General features: G+C 38.1%; 3 protein-coding genes across 12 annotated transcripts in view; 1 reads left to right on the plus strand and 2 right to left on the minus strand.

Annotated features, from left to right (window-relative positions):
• LOC110983413 (membrane-associated guanylate kinase, WW and PDZ domain-containing protein 2-like) overlaps positions 1–5,204 on the plus strand; it is a 67,010-nt gene extending 61,806 nt beyond the window's left edge. For 4 of the 6 annotated variants that reach the window (XM_022242667.2, XM_087135995.1, XM_022242658.2 and 1 more), the window contains one exon: positions 777–5,204. In XM_022242667.2, coding sequence (XP_022098359.1) covers positions 777–955 — 179 coding nt within the window. In that variant the 3' untranslated portion in view covers positions 956–5,204. The remainder of the gene's footprint in view (positions 1–776) is intronic. The other 2 variants (XM_087135996.1, XM_087135997.1) reach the window with 2 other exon arrangements.
• Positions 4,613–10,833, minus strand: LOC110983464 (1-acyl-sn-glycerol-3-phosphate acyltransferase alpha-like). The gene is made up of 6 exons (XM_022242746.2): positions 10,410–10,833; positions 9,242–9,384; positions 8,683–8,861; positions 7,297–7,398; positions 6,839–6,911; positions 4,613–6,424 (listed from the first exon to the last, which is right to left on the minus strand). Exons 1-6 carry the CDS (start codon positions 10,712–10,714, stop codon positions 6,288–6,290), a joined length of 939 nt encoding a protein of 312 aa, XP_022098438.2. The 5' UTR covers positions 10,715–10,833; the 3' UTR covers positions 4,613–6,287.
• A 192-nt stretch (positions 10,834–11,025) lies between these two features.
• Positions 11,026–20,902, minus strand: zmynd10 (zinc finger MYND-type containing 10). Of its 5 annotated transcripts, none has more exons than XM_087136000.1 (12): positions 20,701–20,855; positions 20,029–20,182; positions 18,959–19,067; positions 18,153–18,320; positions 17,725–17,804; positions 16,880–16,955; positions 16,321–16,409; positions 15,900–16,000; positions 15,106–15,278; positions 14,469–14,716; positions 13,950–14,075; positions 11,026–12,444 (listed from the first exon to the last, which is right to left on the minus strand). In XM_087136000.1, the coding sequence occupies exons 2-12, from the start codon at positions 20,091–20,093 to the stop codon at positions 12,351–12,353; spliced, it is 1,329 nt and encodes a 442-aa protein (XP_086992126.1). In that variant the 5' UTR covers positions 20,094–20,182; positions 20,701–20,855; the 3' UTR covers positions 11,026–12,350. The 5 variants fall into 5 exon arrangements, with proteins under 5 accessions (XP_086992126.1, XP_022098411.2, XP_086992127.1 ...); XM_022242719.2 differs by lacking the exon at positions 20,701–20,855 and adding an exon at positions 20,477–20,675; XM_087136001.1 differs by lacking the exon at positions 20,029–20,182 and having other exon boundaries at positions 11,026–12,440; positions 13,946–14,075; positions 20,701–20,902.
• Positions 20,903–20,920: the final 18 nt, after the last annotated feature.

Raw genomic sequence — 20,920 nt, forward strand, 5'->3', positions numbered from 1 at the left:
ACAGCAAGCTGAAATACCTGTATTATCAAGGCATGAGTTACATGACAAAGTTCATCATCAGCCAATGTTACGTCATTTCCTTTTTGTAATTTACTGTTGTAATTTTTCAAAGATTTATCCAGTAGACTTGCCTACACACGATGTTTAAATTATGCATCTATCCTGCATCATATGTTGACATTCTTCTTATGACTACGTTTGCATTATTTAGGATCGTTATATGTTTCATAAATCAAAGAAGATGTTCAGTAAAGCTTCTATGCATGTTCAGCTGGCTAACGATGCATAAACTTCCATATCTCACAATCTCTCAACCCTTTCTCTCTTTTTTTCTGAAAATGACAAGTAAAAAGGTTTAAACAGTGCTCCTAACAGCTCTATAGTTTAGCCTCCTTTGTTTCTTTGACACTGTTCTTTTCTATCACTGTACAAGTCAATCCAAGTGATTGAGTCTTGTTTTACCTGAAAAATATGCACTGTAAGCACTCGCACACTCAGTGACCTCATAAAGAGGGGTCTGTTAAAAGGGTGGGAAATGGAAAGCTACACAGGTCTGCTGAGGTGAGAGTGACGCTCCCAACATCCTGCCCATTTGGTGATAAAGATGCTACCCTGGCAGGGGGAAAGCTTTGTACATAAATGCACAATTGACTTCATTAAATGCAAAACTCCATTTTTGGCCTGTGAGCATCTTGGAGCAGCTGTTTTCAATGCCAAGGCTGACTCTCATTCAGTTATCTTTGTTTTGTCATCACCTGTTTTTTTTTCTTGATTAGATGGAGCTAGAGAGGGAATGTTCAAGACAGGTTCCAACTCGTCTCTTCGGAGTGCAGACCAAGCATTTTACAAGCACCACTATCCTGACCATCATCATCAGTCTAAAGGTTCTAGTCACCAGGTGGAGCCTTTTGACAGTTGGTCTTACCGTAGCCTTCCTAGAGGGATGAGGTACTAGCTATTAGATGGAGCCCCATGCAATAGCTGGTCTTACTGTAGCCTTCCTAAGGGTAAGGGTACTAGCTATCAGATGGATCCCTTAAACAGCAGGTCTTAATGTAGCCTTCCTTGGGGGTTGAGGTACTAGCTGTGGGATGGAGTCCTTTAACAGTAGGTGTTACTGTGGCCTTCACAGGGGGTTGAGTTTCTGGCTATGGGATGGAGCCCTTTAAGGGCTGGTCGTACCCTAGCCTTCCCATGGGGGATAAGGTACTAATCAAGGGATGGCAAGGGATGGAGCCTTTTGACAGCTGGTTGGGCTGATGGAGTTTTTGACAGCTCCCTATGGTTCAAGTATGCTGACAGCAGCACCCCAGGTGAAGGTCCATATAATTTGTAAGGTTGTTCTGGTAAGCTTGTTGGTCATTAGCCTGTAAACTGTTGGTGGGAGATTGTCAACAGGTGTACTGCAGTCTCAAAAAATTAACCATTAAATTAGAGGTAAATTTTCCTGCAGACAATATCTTTAATAATGTCATTGTCAACATCTTATCTTCTGCCCTTTTTATTCTTCCCACATCAATACATGTACTTGTCTTTGAAAACTTAATGGCCTGGTTTTAGGGATCACATGCTAGCATAAGCCAGTTCTTCAAGGAACTGTGGATGACACTAGTTATTCCACTTAGCTGCTGTAAATTGTGCTTAAATTAATTACAACCCCTGCATTGTGGGCATTTCTTATGGTACCTGTTGTCTTAAATATATCACCTCCCAAAAACTTGTTTGATATTGGAAAAAAATTACTGCATATGCTGTCAGTTGAAGAATCCATGAGTTGTCAATTTTGAGGGAAAAAGTCAATATGTTTTTGAAAACCAAAACCTTTGCCAAGGTACCTCTTTACAACCATTATTGTTTAACATTTGCTTGGTAACCACACAACAGTTTCCTTCAGACTTTGAAGACTTTGCCTACAATGTGACATATGCTGTATTCAGAGATGAATTTTGTATGTATTGTAACTTTTTGAACTAAAAGTGTGTTCAAAAAACTAAAATGGTCCCATACATGTAAGTATTTTTTTAAGTGTGTGTTTCATTCATTTTTAAAATTTCAATGTTAAACACATTTTAAAAATTTCTTGGCCACGGCAGTCAGGATTTACTAATTTGTTGTCTTTTTTACACATCTATATTTTGTGGACACAATATTCTTTATGGTTTCTTGGGGCCAACAAATAATCAAACAAAAAGTAAGCTTTGGGCTCCTCTTCGTTATTGAAGTAGCCCTGATAAATATTTATTGAAACCATCTTTTAGGTGTGGGATGTTTGTAATTAAATACTTGAAATGAAGTTTGTCAAGTTTCTCTTTTTTCTTTTTTTTTACTGGCAAGGAAACAGTCCAGATTAAACCAATGTTAACAGTGATGTTCATTTGAAGATTGAAAGACCTGTTTTTTGTACATGAAGATACATACGTATTTGGATGTCTTACTGCATGGCTTGCCTTCACGGTCTCATGTGTTACTACTTTGACCATGCATTTTGTACAGTATTGGTTGTGGGCATGCACAATTGAGGGCAGTGTTCAGCCTACTCACCAGTGGCACGAAGGCATGTGTTGATGGCATACCAGCTTACAAATGCCAAATCATGCCTCGCTGACCAACAGCATATTTTGCACTCAAGTGATTGTTGCTTAGGTTGGCTGAAACCATTGTAAGGATGACCCATTGATTCTGCTGGAGAAATGTATTCAGCTGTAATCATTGCTAAGTAATAACATTAGAAGCACAGTCATCCTGCAGTGTATATTTGTCAGTGGTACGACTTTGCATCAGTTTTGTGAACCTATGTGGTGACATCTTACAAGTACATTGTAACGTAACTAAGCAAGCTGGTCCTTGCTTTTCCTGAAGGAAGTAATGTCAAAGTGCCTTTTTTAGTTGATTGCTGTGTAGTACTTAGTGTTTGTTATACATTTTTTTGAAAGTTACATTCAAGTGGATTTATTTTACGTCATGTGCTGTTCCCAAATGTCCACTCGCTATTGTTTCCTGTACAAGCTGGTAAATATAGATTTCCATCTTGTTTTATACTAGTTTATTCTTTCCAGCCGTCTCATTTTTGTACAGGAGTCAGTATCCCTCAACTAATCAGGGAAAGAAATGAACTGTACAAACCTGTCTACAACTTGAAATTCAAATTGTTTTTAAAAGTAGGTTTTAACAAGTTCATCAATTGTAATTACTGTATATAATTGGACCATTAAGTACTTTTATTGACTAATTTGTAATCCTTGCATTGTATTCAGTAGCAATATGTGTAACAGTTTTGTTTTCAGTCATTTTTACTTGTACATTTAGTTGAGTTTGAGTCTTTTAGTGAGATTGTTGACACCTTACAGTGGCTTAGTTAAAATCACACTGTGAATTCTTAATACGCATAAAATATCCATTGCTTGAAGCCAGTTGATTGGAGATGCTAGATATAAGATATTGCTCAGCAAGTACTTGTGTTCAGCAGTAGTTAGGCAAAAACAGTCACAGGCAGTAAACAGTGCAGGATATTTAAACCAGTAATCACTTTTGCAAAGCAAATGTTTTTCTCTTCAGTATCCAGTATCACTGGTGTAGTGATAGCAATCCCAAAGACTTGATGACTCAAAGATAAGTTTGAAAGTGAATATGTTGCCTTTTGGGTGAAGTTCGACCATATTTTTAGCATGATTGTTTTACCCTGGGTTCAATTTAGTTGACTTTAGACACTGTAATTTGCATTAGAAGCACCAATGTTATCAAATTCCTTGTGGCATAAGGATCTATTTCAAGTAAGTGCAACACCAGTGTCTTAGTTCATGTTAGTTTTGTAGGCGAATGCATAGATTTGTGGGAAGAATTTTAGATTTGGGGGGGGTTAACTCTGTTTAGATTATTTTGAAGTTATTTTGGGCACAGGGAAGTGGTATCTTTTATTTCATACATGTAGTTTTGCATGCGAGTGTAATCCTTAAATTGTAAAGTGTTTGTTTTAATTTTGTTTAGATATCCACTTGTGTTTAATTTTTCATTTACTTGTGCTGTACATCAGACAAGGTATTCACACCTTGTCTATCACATTCTTGCCACTTTCAGAAAACAGGCATAAAAAGCCCAAATGTGTAAGCTGTAACAGTGAGATGTCCAACTTGAAAGATATCTGTTGCCTTTTATTGGGCTCTGCCAGCAAGCTTTGTAAAAAAAATTGATGAAATCACCAATATATAAATCAAAGAACAAGTGGGAGATTTAGGAATATTTCTGGGCAAGATACAGGTTCTTTTCATTTTTCCATTCTCTGTGATGGAGTCATCAAAGGATTTGTATTTTTGTCCTGATTTATAAACATCAATGAAATACTTTGCTATCCCACTGCTGACACTAATATCAAGGTTTTTTTTAAAGAATCAGTGCTTTTAATGTTTTCTCTCCCAAATATTTTTAACATGTTGAAGAGAAAGAAATGTCATGTTTGTCTGCTAAAGAGACTTGCCATGATTTAAGTGGTTGAAATTCCCACACTCTTAAACCTCGACAAAAATTAGAAAGGTTTTGTGACCTCGAAAACAACTGCAGATGATCAAAATGTACATCTAGGAGTTCGAAGTAATCACTTGTCAATGCTCCAAATGACTAGATGTCAGTATCCTTTATTTCACTTCATTGTATATAACATATACTTGTTAATTTTGATTTAGGAGTTCCATGTTGGCATTATCCAATTTGTTTGAAGTGGTTTTGCAGTTATTGCTGATGGTAGCTCAGCTTTTTGTGACAGTCCCAATAACTACGTAATTAGTGTTTCTAGTTATCACCCCTTACCCAAACCACATCCTTTGTAATTTATCAACAATGCGGAGCCAGAGTTTCACTCAAGATTGTTAGAGTTGCATTCCTGAATTTGGAATTGGGTGGGAATTTTCATCATGTTGTTCACAGAAGTCATTTCCATAGTTTGCATTTCAAGTAAAGATTACCATTGTTAAACTAGTTTCTTACTGCTGTAAAAAGTATAAATTTCTTGAGAAAGTATAGTCTCATTGCAAGATAAATTCCATAAAATTTGTAGATATCTGTAACTAATAAAAAAGAAAAACACGCAAGCACTTGATTGGATCAGTAGTTGGCAAGAAGTAAGTTTTTTATATCACTTTTTTGCTTCATTGTATAGGCAATCAAACCATCATATATTTAATAAAACTTCAGTATGTATTTGTCTAAAAAAAGTGCCTTTTGTTTTTGATACTCTGGGACTTACTTGTGAAAATTCATGAGGGAGTTGCGTAAAAAACCAAAAATGTGCTGAAGAACAATTACTTAGAAATTTTGCTCCTTGCAGAGTGAGGACAAAAGTACAAATAGGCCACAAGAATGGTGATCCAAATGCCTCGGAAAACCTTCATTCTAGATAGTTCCAAGCTGATCTGCTAAGACAAACAAATTTGACAAAGTTGAACAAAGATAACAATATCCAAAAATAGCAGCACTGCAGTCATGACAAAGATAATTACATGTACAAATACTACAAACGTCAAGACAAATATTCAAATTATGAAGATAATTGATTGCTTTTGGACAAAACAGCTGGGAAGGTATTTACACACTTACAGTGAGATAATGTAGATAAAGTGCTCAATTTGAAGTCAAGCTTTTTTAATAGATTAACTATAAATATCGCTCACTTTCTTCAGAGAGAAAATAATTTACACCCAAAATAAATCATTTAGCAGCATGTTCACAATTACATCAAATATGGCTTTCTTTGTGACCACAAAACTATTCATTTAACCAATACTGATTGCGATTTTCACGTTATCGGTGGTACAAAACAGTTGCTCATATCCATTCTGCATGCATTGTTGAGGGCGCTCTTTGTAGGACCCACAAGTCCCAAATGTAAATATTTGTAATTTGCTGACTTTGCCAGTTAATCAGTGCATATGCAAAGTATTAAAGTCAAGCCAACAGGATATTCAGCACACAACCAGTATCTAAATGTATATACATATTGATCATGGTGTACTCTGAAGGGGTCATCACTCTGAAATGGGGTTCATTCCATCTTAGTACACAACTGAAAAAAGGACCATTGTTTTCCCCCATTTGTCTCTCAAGAGGGCCTTGATATGCATGGAGCTTGTACAAGTAACACCAGTCAGATGTTGTAAACCCATTAAAGCAGAATTGTTGCTGGCAGGTTTTCTTGTTAATCATTATCAGCTGGGCACCAGACATAACATGCATATCATCATGTGACAATTGGCTGGTAACCGATTCGACAGAATATTTGTTTTGTTTTGGTCCAGGATTTATTGTCTCAGCGGTGGTGATATTTCATGGAATCTCTTCAACATTGAGGTCCTGACACTCTCCGTTAGCTCTGGCACATCATCAGATGTCAAGCCTTTTGTTGGAACATTTGGAAGTACATCAACTTTCATGTCCACTGTCAAACCATTAACGCAAGAAGTTTTGAATGACAAAAGAATGCTGAGCAACATATCAATAACAAAGACTAAACATTCTTTTCACTGTTCTATATCTCTTTCCACCCAACCCAATTACAAAATACATTGAGGGTATTTCAGTTTCAATTTTAAATCCTGATTCTTCTTAGAAATGAAAAAAATATAAGTAATGGGTACAAGCTTGGTCTAGTAAAAGTACTGGTTTACTTTTTTGACAACATGCTAATATATTGTTGAATTTGAAACAAGCTGTTGCTTCAATATCTCTTGAATATTTTAGTCACAATGTTGAAACAAACAAATATAAACGTATTGTGAAATCTGTTCATTTTGATTGCATGCATTCTTGCACTGAAGCAGAAAGTAAAAGCTGGGAAAAAGTTCAACTTTACCTCTGTCAAATTTCTTTTCCTTGGAGCTGTACATGTGACGATATCTTGAGACGACAATAGGGACAATGGGAACCTACAAATCAAAGAACTCATCTTTATAAGCAGAAGGAATTCAACTGAATAAAGCAAACCTTTAAATAGAAATCTACATTCTAAAACCAGAACAGCCATCATGTTCACGATTGATTAGTTACATTTTTGAAACTCTATACAAGGTTTATTTACAGATAGTGAATTAAATCAGATAACCCTATAAATAACAATAAAATTCTATACCAAAAGCAAAGGAAAAATAAAATTACCTTATAATTGTACAAACTCAAGAAATGCCAAACTGAATATTTGTGGACAATTACAGTTCTGAGTTCCTGTTTTTTATGGGCAAGACTTTTCCACAGAAAAAAGAAAAAAGTCAGTCTATAAAAGTGTCAGAAATACACAAAGCTGATTGAATTTACCTGTGCCTGCACAGCAATATGAAATGCCCCTTTCTTAAATGGAAGCAAGTCTGTATCAGGTGCATGAGATCTGGTTCCTTCTGGATAAATCCATAATTTACCCTGAAAAAAATTAAAGATATAAGCCATCACAAGTCATTGGACAGTATTACATTTCATGACATCAAATTGGTTTCACACACCACATATTTAATTGGGAAGGCTGGGTTCAGGATCATAATAGAATGAAGTGAGCAAATTGTGACTTGAATCTGAAAGCCATAAAAGGTTTAGGAAACAGTTTTAAATAAGAGGATATAATAATATAGCATCGATAGTAACTCAAAACCAAATTGGGGAACTCAAGATTCTTGTCTGAATTTTGAAACATTCATACGATAGTTTAATCTGTCAAATTTCAAATCAAATTTATTTAACTACTTTCTTTGGGGAAAACTTCCAGTGGACTAATTCTCATGATCTACCATTTCATACCGGTCAAAAGTGGCTGACCACAATTTGGTTTCTTTAAAGAAATACGCACATAGACAGCTGCAAAGAGAGTGGAGAATACAGCTTGTATTCCACAACAGGAATTCCAACACCTGTCCAAAGTCCATGGAATTTGACAATCAGAGTGCTCTGGGTTATCTACAATGCTGAGGTCAAGAAACTTTGATAGCTTGGCGTGATTTCATCACAATGAAAGTGCAAAGTCTATCAAATATACCACATGATTATGGGTTCCATCCAGAGGGTCCCTGGGCTTTTTAAAATGGGAAGAAATGTTACATTTAGATTTACAGAAATTTTCAGGTACCTACAACATATGTTAGACCTACCTTCGGAGGCTCTTTTATGGAGAAAAACATAATATCATACCATTGGATTTGACAGTATTCTACAACAAGACAGGAATTTTGATGCTAGTTGAATGGGGTAGCATATGGGTATGCAAACCATCTAAAAAGTATAGAAAATTATTTATCTTTTGTAAAAAGCAGATTACATTCATACATGTAGGACCAGCCAATTCATCTTGTTTACCTAGAACCTGCCCCCCCAAAAAAAAATTATTACATACCCCGTTAAACTTGTCTTACTCTTTTCAATGCAATGTTCCCCTTTTACTCTCAACCCTAACAAAGGGTTTCTGGATCAGCAAGTGGTGTGTCAAGGGTTTGAGTCTGGGGAGGACAAAGTGGTTTCTAAAAATGATTGTCCAATGTGTTTCTTCGCTTACTTAAAATTCTCACCCTGTACAGAAAGTTTTAAGTACCATTTATGATGAGTTGGTGCTTTCAATTTCTTTAAAAAAAGGCAAAATGTCTCTGCGGCAAGGGGGGCACCCACCCTCGGGGAATGTTCCAATTGGATCAGCCTAAAATACTTGAACCATTAAATTACCCTTTCTTCTTTGAGGAACTTGACGCATCGATCACTAGTCGCCCTTGCCTGAGCTGGATTTTTTCTATCAACAAAGAAGACGCCAGAAGCAATACAGCCAAGCCCATAGGTGAGGGTGTATTTGAGGGAGTTTTTAGCCAAGATGGAACAGCGACCAGGTGCCCAACACTTCAAGTATGCTAAACATGAAAACAACCAAGAAATAATTCACTGAGTTATATGTCATCAGGATGTAGGCATTGTTTACTGCTAAACGTGACTCTCTTGAATACGTGAGATGTTTCATATATTGCTTGGGTATGAAGGTCAAGATGAACACACAGCTTTCTTTTCTCCTGATCGCAGTTTTGAGGTACTTTTGTGAAATGAAAGAAGAAAAACGGGCAGGAAGGTTATTTGTGCGCCCCCCCAAGAAAAATGGTGAAGCTAAAAAGGATCAGATAGGACAATGATCAATAAAACTCTGTGAAGGATATTTATTCACCTTGCCTCTTTTGAGTTTTAGGTTTATCTGAGTGTCATACAAATGTACCTATCCAAATAAAGACAGATATCTTACGAAGCTGGTCCAGTGATGTTTGATGGTTGATGACAAACACGCAGGGTTCATTCACACCTAATCGATCTGGTGTATTTAGCATCTCAATGTGAACGCTAAATAACATTTCGAAGCTTAGGTAATGGGCAAAGAAGTTCCACCACCTATAGAGACATAAAACATGACTGAGATATTGAGTTTTCCTGCATCATTCAAGAATCTTCTTTAACATTACCCTTCATCATAAGTTGCCATGGGGATAGTTCTCCTGATCATCTCTATAATTCAGCCTTCCAATCAATGCAGCTCTCTTTTTTCATTACTAGTCTTAACAACATTGACATTAGCATCACCCTATCACAATCCATCTTCTACCATCACCATCTATCTTACCATCACAACCATTAACTTGCATCACCTTTTTTGATAATGATGTCCAGTACTTGTACGATGTTAACGGTGCTCTATAAATACCTTTATTATTATAACCACCACTGTTATCCAACTTCATCATCTATATTCTTACCTTAACTAACACACTGAATAAAATCATAAGCCATAATATTCCATTTTCCCTACCCAGATGCTAATCCACTGCAGAGCGAGGGTTATAGGGTCTCCACCCCCCCTCCCCCCGGGCCATTTTTTTTCTTTTCAGGGGCCTAAGTCTAAAGGTTGGAAAATCCCCTAAAAAGCATATGAGACTTATTTTGGGTGTGCAGTTATGGACAAAAGAAAGAGATTAAATGGCTTTGAACACCAAGGGCGACAAAGTTCTTTCTGAAAGAGATTAAATGGCTTTGAACACCAAGGGCGACAAAGTTCTTTCTGAAAGAGATTAAATGGCTTTGAACACCAAGGGCGACAAAGTTCTTTCTGAAAGAGATTAAATGGCTTTGAACACCAAGGGCGACAAAGTTCTTTCTGATCCCCATCATTTCCCCACCCCCTCCCCCAAGTACAAAAATTCCTTGATCCACCCTTTTTTCTCACCTTTTCTACCAAGAAATTAACAGAAATTTAATCACACCTCATAAATCCTCATGCCCCAGCTCTATCTAACCACCATGACTGAATTACCACTGTATGATGACTTGAACCAACGCCCCTTCCACTTTGCAGTTATCCTCAGGCGAATTAAATGAATGACAAGTAAACAAAATGAAGTTAAATAAATACATGTACTTACCACATGTTGGCCGTATCACCGAAGCTGTTGGTTACTAAGCTCGCTATTGTAACAAGCAAGCCAAGAATGAGATGCCAAATCATAAACATGGTGTATTTAATGTAGAACTGAGCAACCCGATTCACTTTGCATAGCGCATATGACCCAGCAGAGCAAAACACAACCAACGTCAAAAGGTTCATGGTGGAGAATTTGGAACCGTCAGATGGTTGAAGCATGGAGGTAGAATGGTTGAAGTATGATCGGTGGCAGAATTCACTGCGTTTCACTGTAAACGCGGTGGCAATCCTAGCTGCTTCACGCATCAACGAACAATGCCTTATCAAACGGGAAACAGCGATATGTACACGTACATGTGTCACGCCACATCACGCCAGCTGGCCAGCTCTGACCCCTCCGATGCACGCACTGCAAACATATTAAAAATCTGGACGAGACGATCGCTTCAGACGAACTAGGCAGGTGGATTGTACCATTGTCAGGTTGAAGTACAGTACGGTGACGAAATAAGGCGCGTGTGAAAATGTGCATAGGCGGAACGGTTCAAGTATTGGCTTAAGGATACCATAATTTCCCAGTTTTGGAAGAAATAAAGAAATTTCAACTGCAACATGCATACTTATGTCATCCAAAACAATGGTTTATTTTTGGAGATAAACCGGTTGACCCGGCCCCTCATTAGATCCAGCTTAAATTCAACTTGAATTATCATTTTTGAGGCAAATGCCTACAAATCTATCGCAGCATACATACGTGAAAAAATTGAGTACCCAAGTTTGTTATTTATGTATAATGCTATTAATTAAAAACATATAAAATCCACAAAAGACTCTAGTTGGGTTGCAGGAAGTAAAACAAAATAGATGCCTTTCAATAATTTTCTTTAATCCATTAATTTTTACCGGCAAATTTTGAGATTAATTAAAAATTAATCAAAGCCCCCCACACTGTCAATGGAAATGTCCCCCTTACCTGAAGAATAAACATGACCTAGACGATGAAGCCCTCGCCAACAAAAAAGTTCTCAAAATTGAATTCCCAGAAAAACCTCTGAAATTTTTCAGATGGAATGTTGATGAGTAAGCTGTTGATATTTTTCACTGAGAGCCTTTGCGGATAATTTTCATTTACCTTGGCTAACAAAAATATTAAAGGCTGTTCAACAAATGTTCAAAACAAAATTAGATTTTGCTTTAAACTAAGTAGGCTTGAGTCGCATCCATTGTGGTGCCAATAAAAAAACTACAAAATAGTTTGCAAGGATTGTGGGACAGTCTGACAAACAGTGATGCAATCCCATAAAGAGGGTTAATGCAAAGATATTTACATACAACGGAATATTAACATCAGTATGTTTCCATCTACTTAAAACCAGCCGTTCATTATCACGCACTTAGGCGTATGCCACCCCCTCTCGAGTACATGTACATTTATGGTATAACAAAGGGGCAGGGCACACATTGCATCTTTTCCGCTGGGTCTGCCCCTGACATTGTCTTCTACAAAAATCAACGGAGGTTTAGAGTTTGTTGCTTCATATTTGGTACAAGAACATGATGCTCTATGGTTTTCAAGATGTCAAATTCTTTTCATGTCTGTTTCACACTGATCTCGATCTTGATCAGCAGTCCAGATGCTAATTAGTGCCATCCACTGGGTAAGTTTGGGTGTCAGCCTGAACCAACATCAGATCACTAATCGTAATCTGGATCTGCATCAAACAAACAAGTGAAGTCTGGTTGTGCTTCGGTCTTGTCTCACTGCTATTTCTTATGGTAGTGGGAATGTAAGACGTCTGTTTTCTCATCATCACGATAAAGACTTCTTGCTGTGTCTTTCCACTGTCCATAGTACATTCATATCACAAAATACTCATTTCATAAGTAATCAAGTTTGGAGAGTATGATCCATCTTTCCTTCTCTCCAATCAGATCTGCTTTGCTACGATGTCTTGTCCTTTGTCTTGATAGTATGTGATGCTGTTATTAGCTGACATGCTTGCTTGTGTTTAGACCAATGTTGAACCTGACACTCCCTAAGGGGAAAAGCAAACAAGATACTAAGATATGAAATGTCCAACAAACACAATCTTTCATAACATCTAACAAGTGCTTGCTGAAGTACTGATGATGGTGGAACTTCTTGAAGTCTGAACTTTAACAGCCCTCCCACCCTATCTATGCCCCTCCTGTGTTTATCCTCTTTTCACAATTCTGAAAAACTGTGGGTAAACGTAGACTTCGTCTTTACGCTTTTACCTGGGATAACTTGTTTCAAGGAGGTACCTTACTTTTAAGCACTTGTAGCTAACAGCTTAAAGTTTGCTCTTTCAGACATTAAAAACAAACATTTTAACAGGTGAAACTAATGGGCTTGTTGGTAAGAATATTGGAGATACATGTACATTCTTTTATGATTATTACAATCTTCTACTGAAAGCATGCTACCTGCAGTACAGTATTAAATCATGTGACAATCATGTGATGATGATGACTTACAGCCCGTTCCCACTTGTTCCAACAAGTGGGGGATCTGATCCACCTTTTGCCAGACTGCTGGATCAGATCCCCCAATTGGTGGATCAGATCCCCCAATTGGTGGATCAGATCCAGCAATTGTGTGTAGTGGGAACGCTAACCGTTATAAGGTGGATCAGGATCAGATCCACCTTTCTTGAACCTCCTCTGGAGCAGGATACAGATCCCTCAATTGGTGGATCAGATCCTGCAATTGGCGGACCACGATCAGATGGAAATGCAAAAGGTGGATCTGATCCGGCAATTTGACCTGTCAACATCAGTCTGTGCACGAGTGGCCAAAACTTTTGCGGTCTGATGAACAAAGAAATACGTTTTTTGGCGTGTAGCTCATGTGAAATTTTTAACGTGCACAGCATGCACAATAAACAACCGCTGAACTACGGGCTAGCAAAATGAGTCACCACGCATGCCGCGATGTGTACTTTGCCCTTTCACAATTTTCATTGCGCATTCGTCCGTTTCGTGACCTTTTTCATTAGTGTAATTTCAATTGCTTTCCATCAAAAGCTAATTCCTTGTTAGCATATAGCCCACAGCATGTGACAGAGTATCAAAAACGGAAGCAAAGTTTGAAGAGACAACGTACTAGGCTGAACATTCGGTCCGATTCAAGGTCATCACGTCAGTAGAACTCCGCACCCAAAACACCGCAGGGTCACAGGCATGCCGCTCCAGCATGCCACACTGCCACAGAGCGCGCGCTCAGCAAGCTAGCACATGCACAATACCGAACTCAGTGACCTTTTGGGCTCGCATTTCCGTCTGAAAAGGTGGATCAAGTGCTAGTGGGAACACGACTTGCGGTTTCGTTGCGGTAAGATAACGATCACACCAAAATGCTGGATCAAGATCCACTTTTTTCCAATTCAAGTGGGAACGCGCTGTTACCTTCTGCAGTACAGTACTAAATCATGTGACAATCATGTGATGATCACAAGACTTGCCTTCTGTAGTACAGTACTATATCATGTGACAATCATGTAATGATCACATGACTTACCTTCTGCAATACCATTCATTCTGGCAACGTGAACAGCGTTTTGTAGCAGGCTCACCACACACAGCACACTTGGGAGGTTCAGTGATAAGATTCTCTAACACATCAAGGCTATAGGTCTCAGCAAACCTTAAAATAAATCCAACAAAATGCCAAATGAACATTCCATTCAAGAGGAACAGAAACATGGTTATTGGGGGCGGGGTATACATATAAAGATAAATCTTTGACAGTATGATTACCATTATCCATGCTACTCAAGTTTATTAATCAATCCTGAATCACTGAGTGAACAGTGAACAGTCTTATAACGGTACAGTATACACCAAGTGGTCATATAATGGAACATTTGCCTACAAATAATGGTGCCAGCTCAGATGGAGCTTCTTCTAGTTAGAAATCTACTAGGAACAGTGAGACCTCCCATAATGATGTGCTGGACTCCGATGATCTGAAAGCAACCAAGAATGTTCATATTTCTGAGTTGCTTCTTATTCCGATTTTATTCCTGACAAGCCTTACCTTCTTGCCTGTTCCCTAATGGCTGCTGCTGATGGGTTGAAGACCGTTTTGACTTGGTGCTTGGCAATGGCTGCCCATTTACCCTCATTGGCTCTCAAGATGCCTTCCCATACTTCAGGAACTTGTTCTAGAACCAGTCCCGTCTTTGAGGAAGGTGGATCCATCATAGATAGGTGGCTAAGATATCGTTGGAGGTCACACAGACTTGGGATCTGGTCTAGGATAACCTCTGAGAGATGGGCCCTCAACTGTCAAATAGAGATCAAATTCTGTGGTAAACTCAACGGCATGTAAGATGCTATACAGCAGAATAGTACTTAAAGTACTCCATTGTACATCAGAAATTTCTCTAGAAAACTTAAGGAATGGATCATCAAGTTGGGAAAAGTCCCAAAACATAAACTTAAATAGGGAGTGTACAATTCTACTGAAATTGGAGGATTTAGCCTTATTAGGATTCACAACTCGATTTAAAAATGATATTCAATCAATAACAAATAGAAATTTGAAAGTTGTAACTCCTTCCAGGGTATGCATCACATTCAGGAGCAGAATCCTGGATAAAATAACAGCCTTGGCAATTATGTGTCAGTTTAATAATGGTATTCATGTAATTCTACACAAAAACAAGGTTCACCTTGAGTATCTGGGCTTTATTGTGACTGTTAAACTCATATTTCTCCTGGCACGTCGGTCCCAACAACAGGTTGAAGAGGGCGATCCAGACCTGTCCTTCAATCTTGGTCAACCTCATCCTTTCCTTGGAGGGTACAGTATGCCACTTACCATCAATAAACTTTTTCAAAACCCCTGTAAGAAAGGTTGCCCTTAAATTAAAATATTTACATTTCATTGATGTAGCACAATTTAACGTTACATATACTGCTTTTAATACTACCCTCCATCAACATTCTGGATGCAACTGAACTTACTTAAGATGTTTATTTACAATGCCATTAGCTTCAGACAGTCTCATATAAGATTAATCAAACAAAACTTGTGAATAAATACTTTAGAAGTATTTCTCTCAATATTGTCTTCCTTCAGCATGTCAGATTGACAGATGTTTTCTGGTCAATCGAATGCTAAAATGGAACAAACTGGTCATTCCTATCAAATACATGTACACACTCTGTTTTCAACAGAGCTATCCTGGAGTGCCAGGCGTTGTTATTCTCCCAACATGGAAGCATTCGATTTCAAAGTATAACCTGCTTCAATTAACTAAACCTTGAGAATGATCTTTTAATAGGTTGAGAATAGGTACATGTATGTGCCAAATATATGTTTTTATGGCAAATTATAATTACCATGCAATTTAAAATAACAATATGAAATATATTTCTTACAGTGTCAATTTAATATACATGTACATGCACTGTTTCCCTTTGACATAGCAATACAGTGTAACATCTCTCGAATTTATCTCACCATTTCTGTATTTTGTCCATGGAGGGTTTTCTATGAGTTGTACTAGTAAGCAAGGGAAGTCATTTGTGTTCAGAATCCTGCTGGTAACACTCAATGATAATCTGAAAATGGAAAACAGTCAGCAAAACATTATGTAACTATAAAGACACCGAAGACGTATCTAGCCATATAAAAGATGGCTTCCCAAAGATGGTTTCCCAGTTCAAGATATTGCCATAGAAGAGAAGTTTGGCTTGGTTTCGCTGCAGCTTGTTCCCAGCAAATACAGGTTACACTGTAGTTCCAGATTAGTTCAAATTAGTTAAAATGTGATATTACAAAACAGATAATTGATTTTGGCACAAAATAATTTAGCAAGGTCTGCAGTCATCTAAAACAGAGTGGAAAAAGTTTCCTTCTAACCAATGCCAGCCCTACTTACTCAGCAATGTGATCGGTTATGTATCTCAGAATTGACACAGCTTTAATGCTAATGTCAAACTGTAATTTCCTGTCCTGCTTCTTCAACTCCTGTGGAAAAGAAGATTCAGTTCTTATTGAAGAGTAGTTCACCTGTAAACTCTAGAGTAAAACAAAGAACCTTTAGTCAAGGCCTGGAGCACAACTTAAGGGCTCTCAGACTGGTTGCTTGAATCAGACACCATACTGCTCTACACAAACAGCATACAGAGGTCATAATCAAAATTCTGCCTACTCAAAAGATTGTAAACTATAATATGATCAAAGTTTCAAATGGTTCTCGAGACACATACACCTCACATAAACGCAAAATGTAACAGAGTTACATCCAGTCCTCTGTAAGTTGAATACTTTGCAATTAGAGGCCAATTATGCGCTAAAAAGAGTCCAATCTACAGGTAACAGCAATCTCAAAGTATCTACCCCTTTGCATTATAAAAAATCTAACATGAGAAATGCATGACTATCAGTCAAAGGGGACTCTCCATCAGTTTTTACAAGCTCTCTAATATTGCACACACCTCCATTCCTCTTTCCTCCTCAATGCTGGATGTTTTTGTGGGCGTGGCTTCTTCTTCTTCTTCTCCAGATTCTTGTCTGCAAAGAATCAATGTTATTCAGTCAACCAGTGAATGAACGTGTGACAGTCACTTAAAGATCGGTAGGAATGGTGAGTGGCTTCATCAACCACAGTGGTACCCACAGTGGTACCCACAGTGGTACCCACAGTGGTACCCACAGTGGTACCCACATGTACCTGGATAAGTAAAGTTTTGGAAGTTTGAACTTATTTGTGAGGCTGTGGACTTCTTAGTGAGTCTAATATAGTTCAATAAGAAAGACTAAGAGTTTGTTGAAAATGGTAAAGACAACAGCACTTGGTGGCAGAAAGTATTCTGTCATTCAAAGTTAATGTTTACTTGATTTCGAAGCAGAAAGTAATGTAATACAGTCGAACCCCGTTATAAGACGTCCTTCAGACTTTACAGATGATCTTGTTATTAACAGGAACCTTGTATAATCAGGAAAGAAAAGTAATCAAGAACGAAGGATTTGGGACCTAAAAATTTCCTCACAAACAGGATGTTGTATCAACATTGTTCTTATTAATGAAGTTTGACTGTATTAGTTATTAGTGAGAACAGAGCAAATATTAAAAAAACCTAAGATGTCTTGGACCTGGACAAAGATCAACACATAATAAAAGGAACAAAGCAGAAAACCAAATATCAAAATAGGCAAAGACCAAATTTCCAAAGATACAGGAAACTGAAAACCGCATGTTCAGTGAAAGAAAAGAGAGACAAGATATGAGGGTAGAAGACAGCAACTAAAGGAAGACACTGGAAAAATAATAACTTTTCACCTTGCAATGAGGTAGGTGATCTTCCTGTAGCAGTAATCAATCATATCTAGGATACAATCTGCAGCTGCTTCACAAGGTTCCTAATGACACAAACCAAGACCCAAAGAACATGAGCACTTCAGTCTGAGAATCTTGTGATACAGGATCCGTTTGTTTTACACAGATTTAGATCTTAATCAATGGTCCCTATGCTGGTTAGCTCCATCCCTTAGACAGGTTCTGGTCTCAGTAAACCAATGACAGATTTTTATACTGATCAAGAGTCAGATTCATTTGAAACAAGCGAGCATAAAGATACCAAAACTGTAATGTTATCCTTATCATCCTCAACTTGTTTACAATTCTATAAATTTTCTTTCATAGCCTTTAACCTTTTAGTCTTATGACTAACAAATCACATCATTTCTATCAATCCCTTTTCCAAATACCTTGTGATAGAGTATTGTCTCTAGGAGATTGACAAGTGTAGCTTCATGGTAGAGACTAATGTAGAGTGGAATGGTGGTATGAGGCTCAAAATCCATCCTCTTAATGATAGAGAAGACTTTCTGTTGCCATATCTCAGAGCAGATCAGATCACTGATCAGAACAGGGATCTACATATTAGAGGAGAACCAAAAAAGAAGATTGGTAAAGATGAGAAATGAGCTCTGTGCTCTGCTTCCAACAGGAATATGCATAAGCTTCACATTATTTCAAGCACTCTTCCTATCAATTGAGTAACAACACTTGGATTAGACACATTGGCCTAAATCTTACTTAACAGTTCCTTTTATACTACAATCGAATCTCGTTAATGAGAGCACTGTTAATACAAGATTCTGCTTATAATAAGGAAATTTTTAGGTCCTTATCTTTTGTTTTTCATTGTTTTCATTCCTGATAATACAAAGTTCCTGTTATAACAGGGTCATTTGCCAAGTCCCAAGGACCTCTTATTAATGAGGTTGGATAATAAAGAAGTTGTATACCTAATGCTTATCCTGCTCAAGGGAAATAGTTATCTATATGAATCATACATGCTCTGAAGTATTTTCTCTTTGATGTTCCTAGGAGGAAAAGACATTATAAAATCACAAGGATCTGCTGCCAACAAGCTTTCACTTAAGTCACTGGATTCAGTCCAGCAGAACAAGTGGACATTTTGAGCCCAGCATCTTACAAGGATGAAATCAGCAGGTAGCCTGCAAGGTGCATCAATCCAAGCCTGTGTTGATATATTCATGTGTTTTACCTTCTCATGTTGAATCAGTAATTCTTTGATGTATTCATCTTCATTGGCCGAGGCATGAAGAACCGCTTGCATATTGAGCTTTTCCACATATTCATGTTGTTTGGTCCATCTAGAATTTTATTAAATGAATACGTTGTGAGCAATGAATATATTTAGATGCCGCTAAACAGTGCACAAAGTTCTTCCTAACATTTAGAAATCATCAAAGCTGTAAATTTGTAAATTTTCATCTTGAAGTTTCTTAGTAAGGAGAGGGAGCCCAAATGCCTAGCACAGCAGCAGGAGTCCCCCAAGGGCCCTTAGTCAAGTTAATGCCGTTAAGAAGCCTTGGGGTAATGGTCTTTTCAACATGAGAGAAATGCCTTTAAGTTGAAAAAAATGACTGCACTATATGTATTATACTATCCCCTGACATTGGGACCTTGATTACAGAGGTGGTACAGATCTGGGCCCCATTTTTATAGGGCTACAGAAAAACAAGCTGCTCCTGACATCAAGAAATTTCCTGCTGGCAAGAGTCAAAGAGCTGCTTATTATTTGGAAACTTTTTGGAGTTCAGAAACCCTCACACACTTCAAACTGGAAATAGTCTTTCTACTTTCATTGAGAGAGAGATAAAAGGGCATAAAAATGATGAAAAAAAATTCTGAGGTGGAGTGAAGGGGTGTGCAATCTTGTTTTTATTGCACGAGTGGCTCAGCTATGTGACTGGACTGATACTGGCTGGATGCGAGACAGGCTAGCTATAACTGTGTGGCTGTGACAAGTTAAATGCCTCCCTTTTCTGTAGTGGGGGGATTTCTAAAATCATGCAACCTGTCACAGCTACACAGAGTAGTGCAAGTTGTGCATCCTGATGGTATCAGCTTACAAGTAACACAGCAAAGAGGGTCGTGCAATGAAAACAAGATGCCATTCCTCGTCTCCAAAAATGGTAGCATTGAAATGCAGAGCAAGCTTGGTCACTGGCCTGAAGCATGCACAATGTGATAAACACAAAACAAGGAAAACAAAACATGGAAACAAGAGATTGGTAAGTAGAAATGTCAGATTTTTAAAGAAATACTTACTTGGTCTCATGGGCTGATACTACCATATTTGTAACTGCTTTCAAGAGCAACAGGCTAGGTTCCATCTACCCCCAAGAACTGTGGGGTTCAATGTCTGTCGCGCACGACCATTGCAACGGATGTCAAACCCCACAATTCTGGGGGTACCTCACAGCTACTCTCAACAGAAAATTTAATTGAAAAAGAAGAATTTGCATCAAAGAATCATTTACCTCAAAGGCTTGATTCAAAAACAAACAGGCCTAACGTTAGGCCTAGGCATTACGACCCCTTGGCCTTCATTCTCGCAGTCGAACACGCAGGAACTTCTGTACATTTTTTTGCCTAAATTTCACGTTTTATACCATAATTGATATTTTTGTTGGTTTCTAATTCATTGTATAAGCCTGAGCAGGAATCTTTTTTCTTTTTTCTTTTCTCATCAGAAGCTTCGGAGGATTTTTTTTACAGGGAAATGAAGTCCGAAATCTGTTTGCGCGCTTGCGCAGTTGCAGTGCCGTAACGATAGATCATGGGAGATGCAGGGTAAATTTGCCCTGTGTGTTAATGTTAAAAGTCCATAGTGACGTCACGCCGACCGCGAGAATGGCCCTTAAATTTTTGGAGGCCTATTCACCATGTTGAGTCGCAGCCAGGTCAAATGATTGGAGTAGGCATGATATGAATGAGTACCTTGGACTGCCTATATCTTTAATCGGAATGACTTCAAGAGATTCCACGTATGCCTCAGCTTCGGACGATAACAAAATAGAAGCTCCATCAGACGCCATGCTGGAGAAACAACTTTCTGCGGCATGCCAGTTGGCTACCGACGGTGTACATGTACATGTAAGTACCGCACCGCGTACCGTACCAACGCGTGATCATGGAGACGGACATTTATTATCCATCG

The sequence above is a fragment of the Acanthaster planci genome, linkage group LG04, assembly GCF_054643075.1.
Source record: "Acanthaster planci isolate LZ-2023a linkage group LG04, COTS_SCS, whole genome shotgun sequence".
In the NCBI taxonomy this organism is placed as follows: domain Eukaryota; kingdom Metazoa; phylum Echinodermata; class Asteroidea; order Valvatida; family Acanthasteridae; genus Acanthaster; species Acanthaster planci.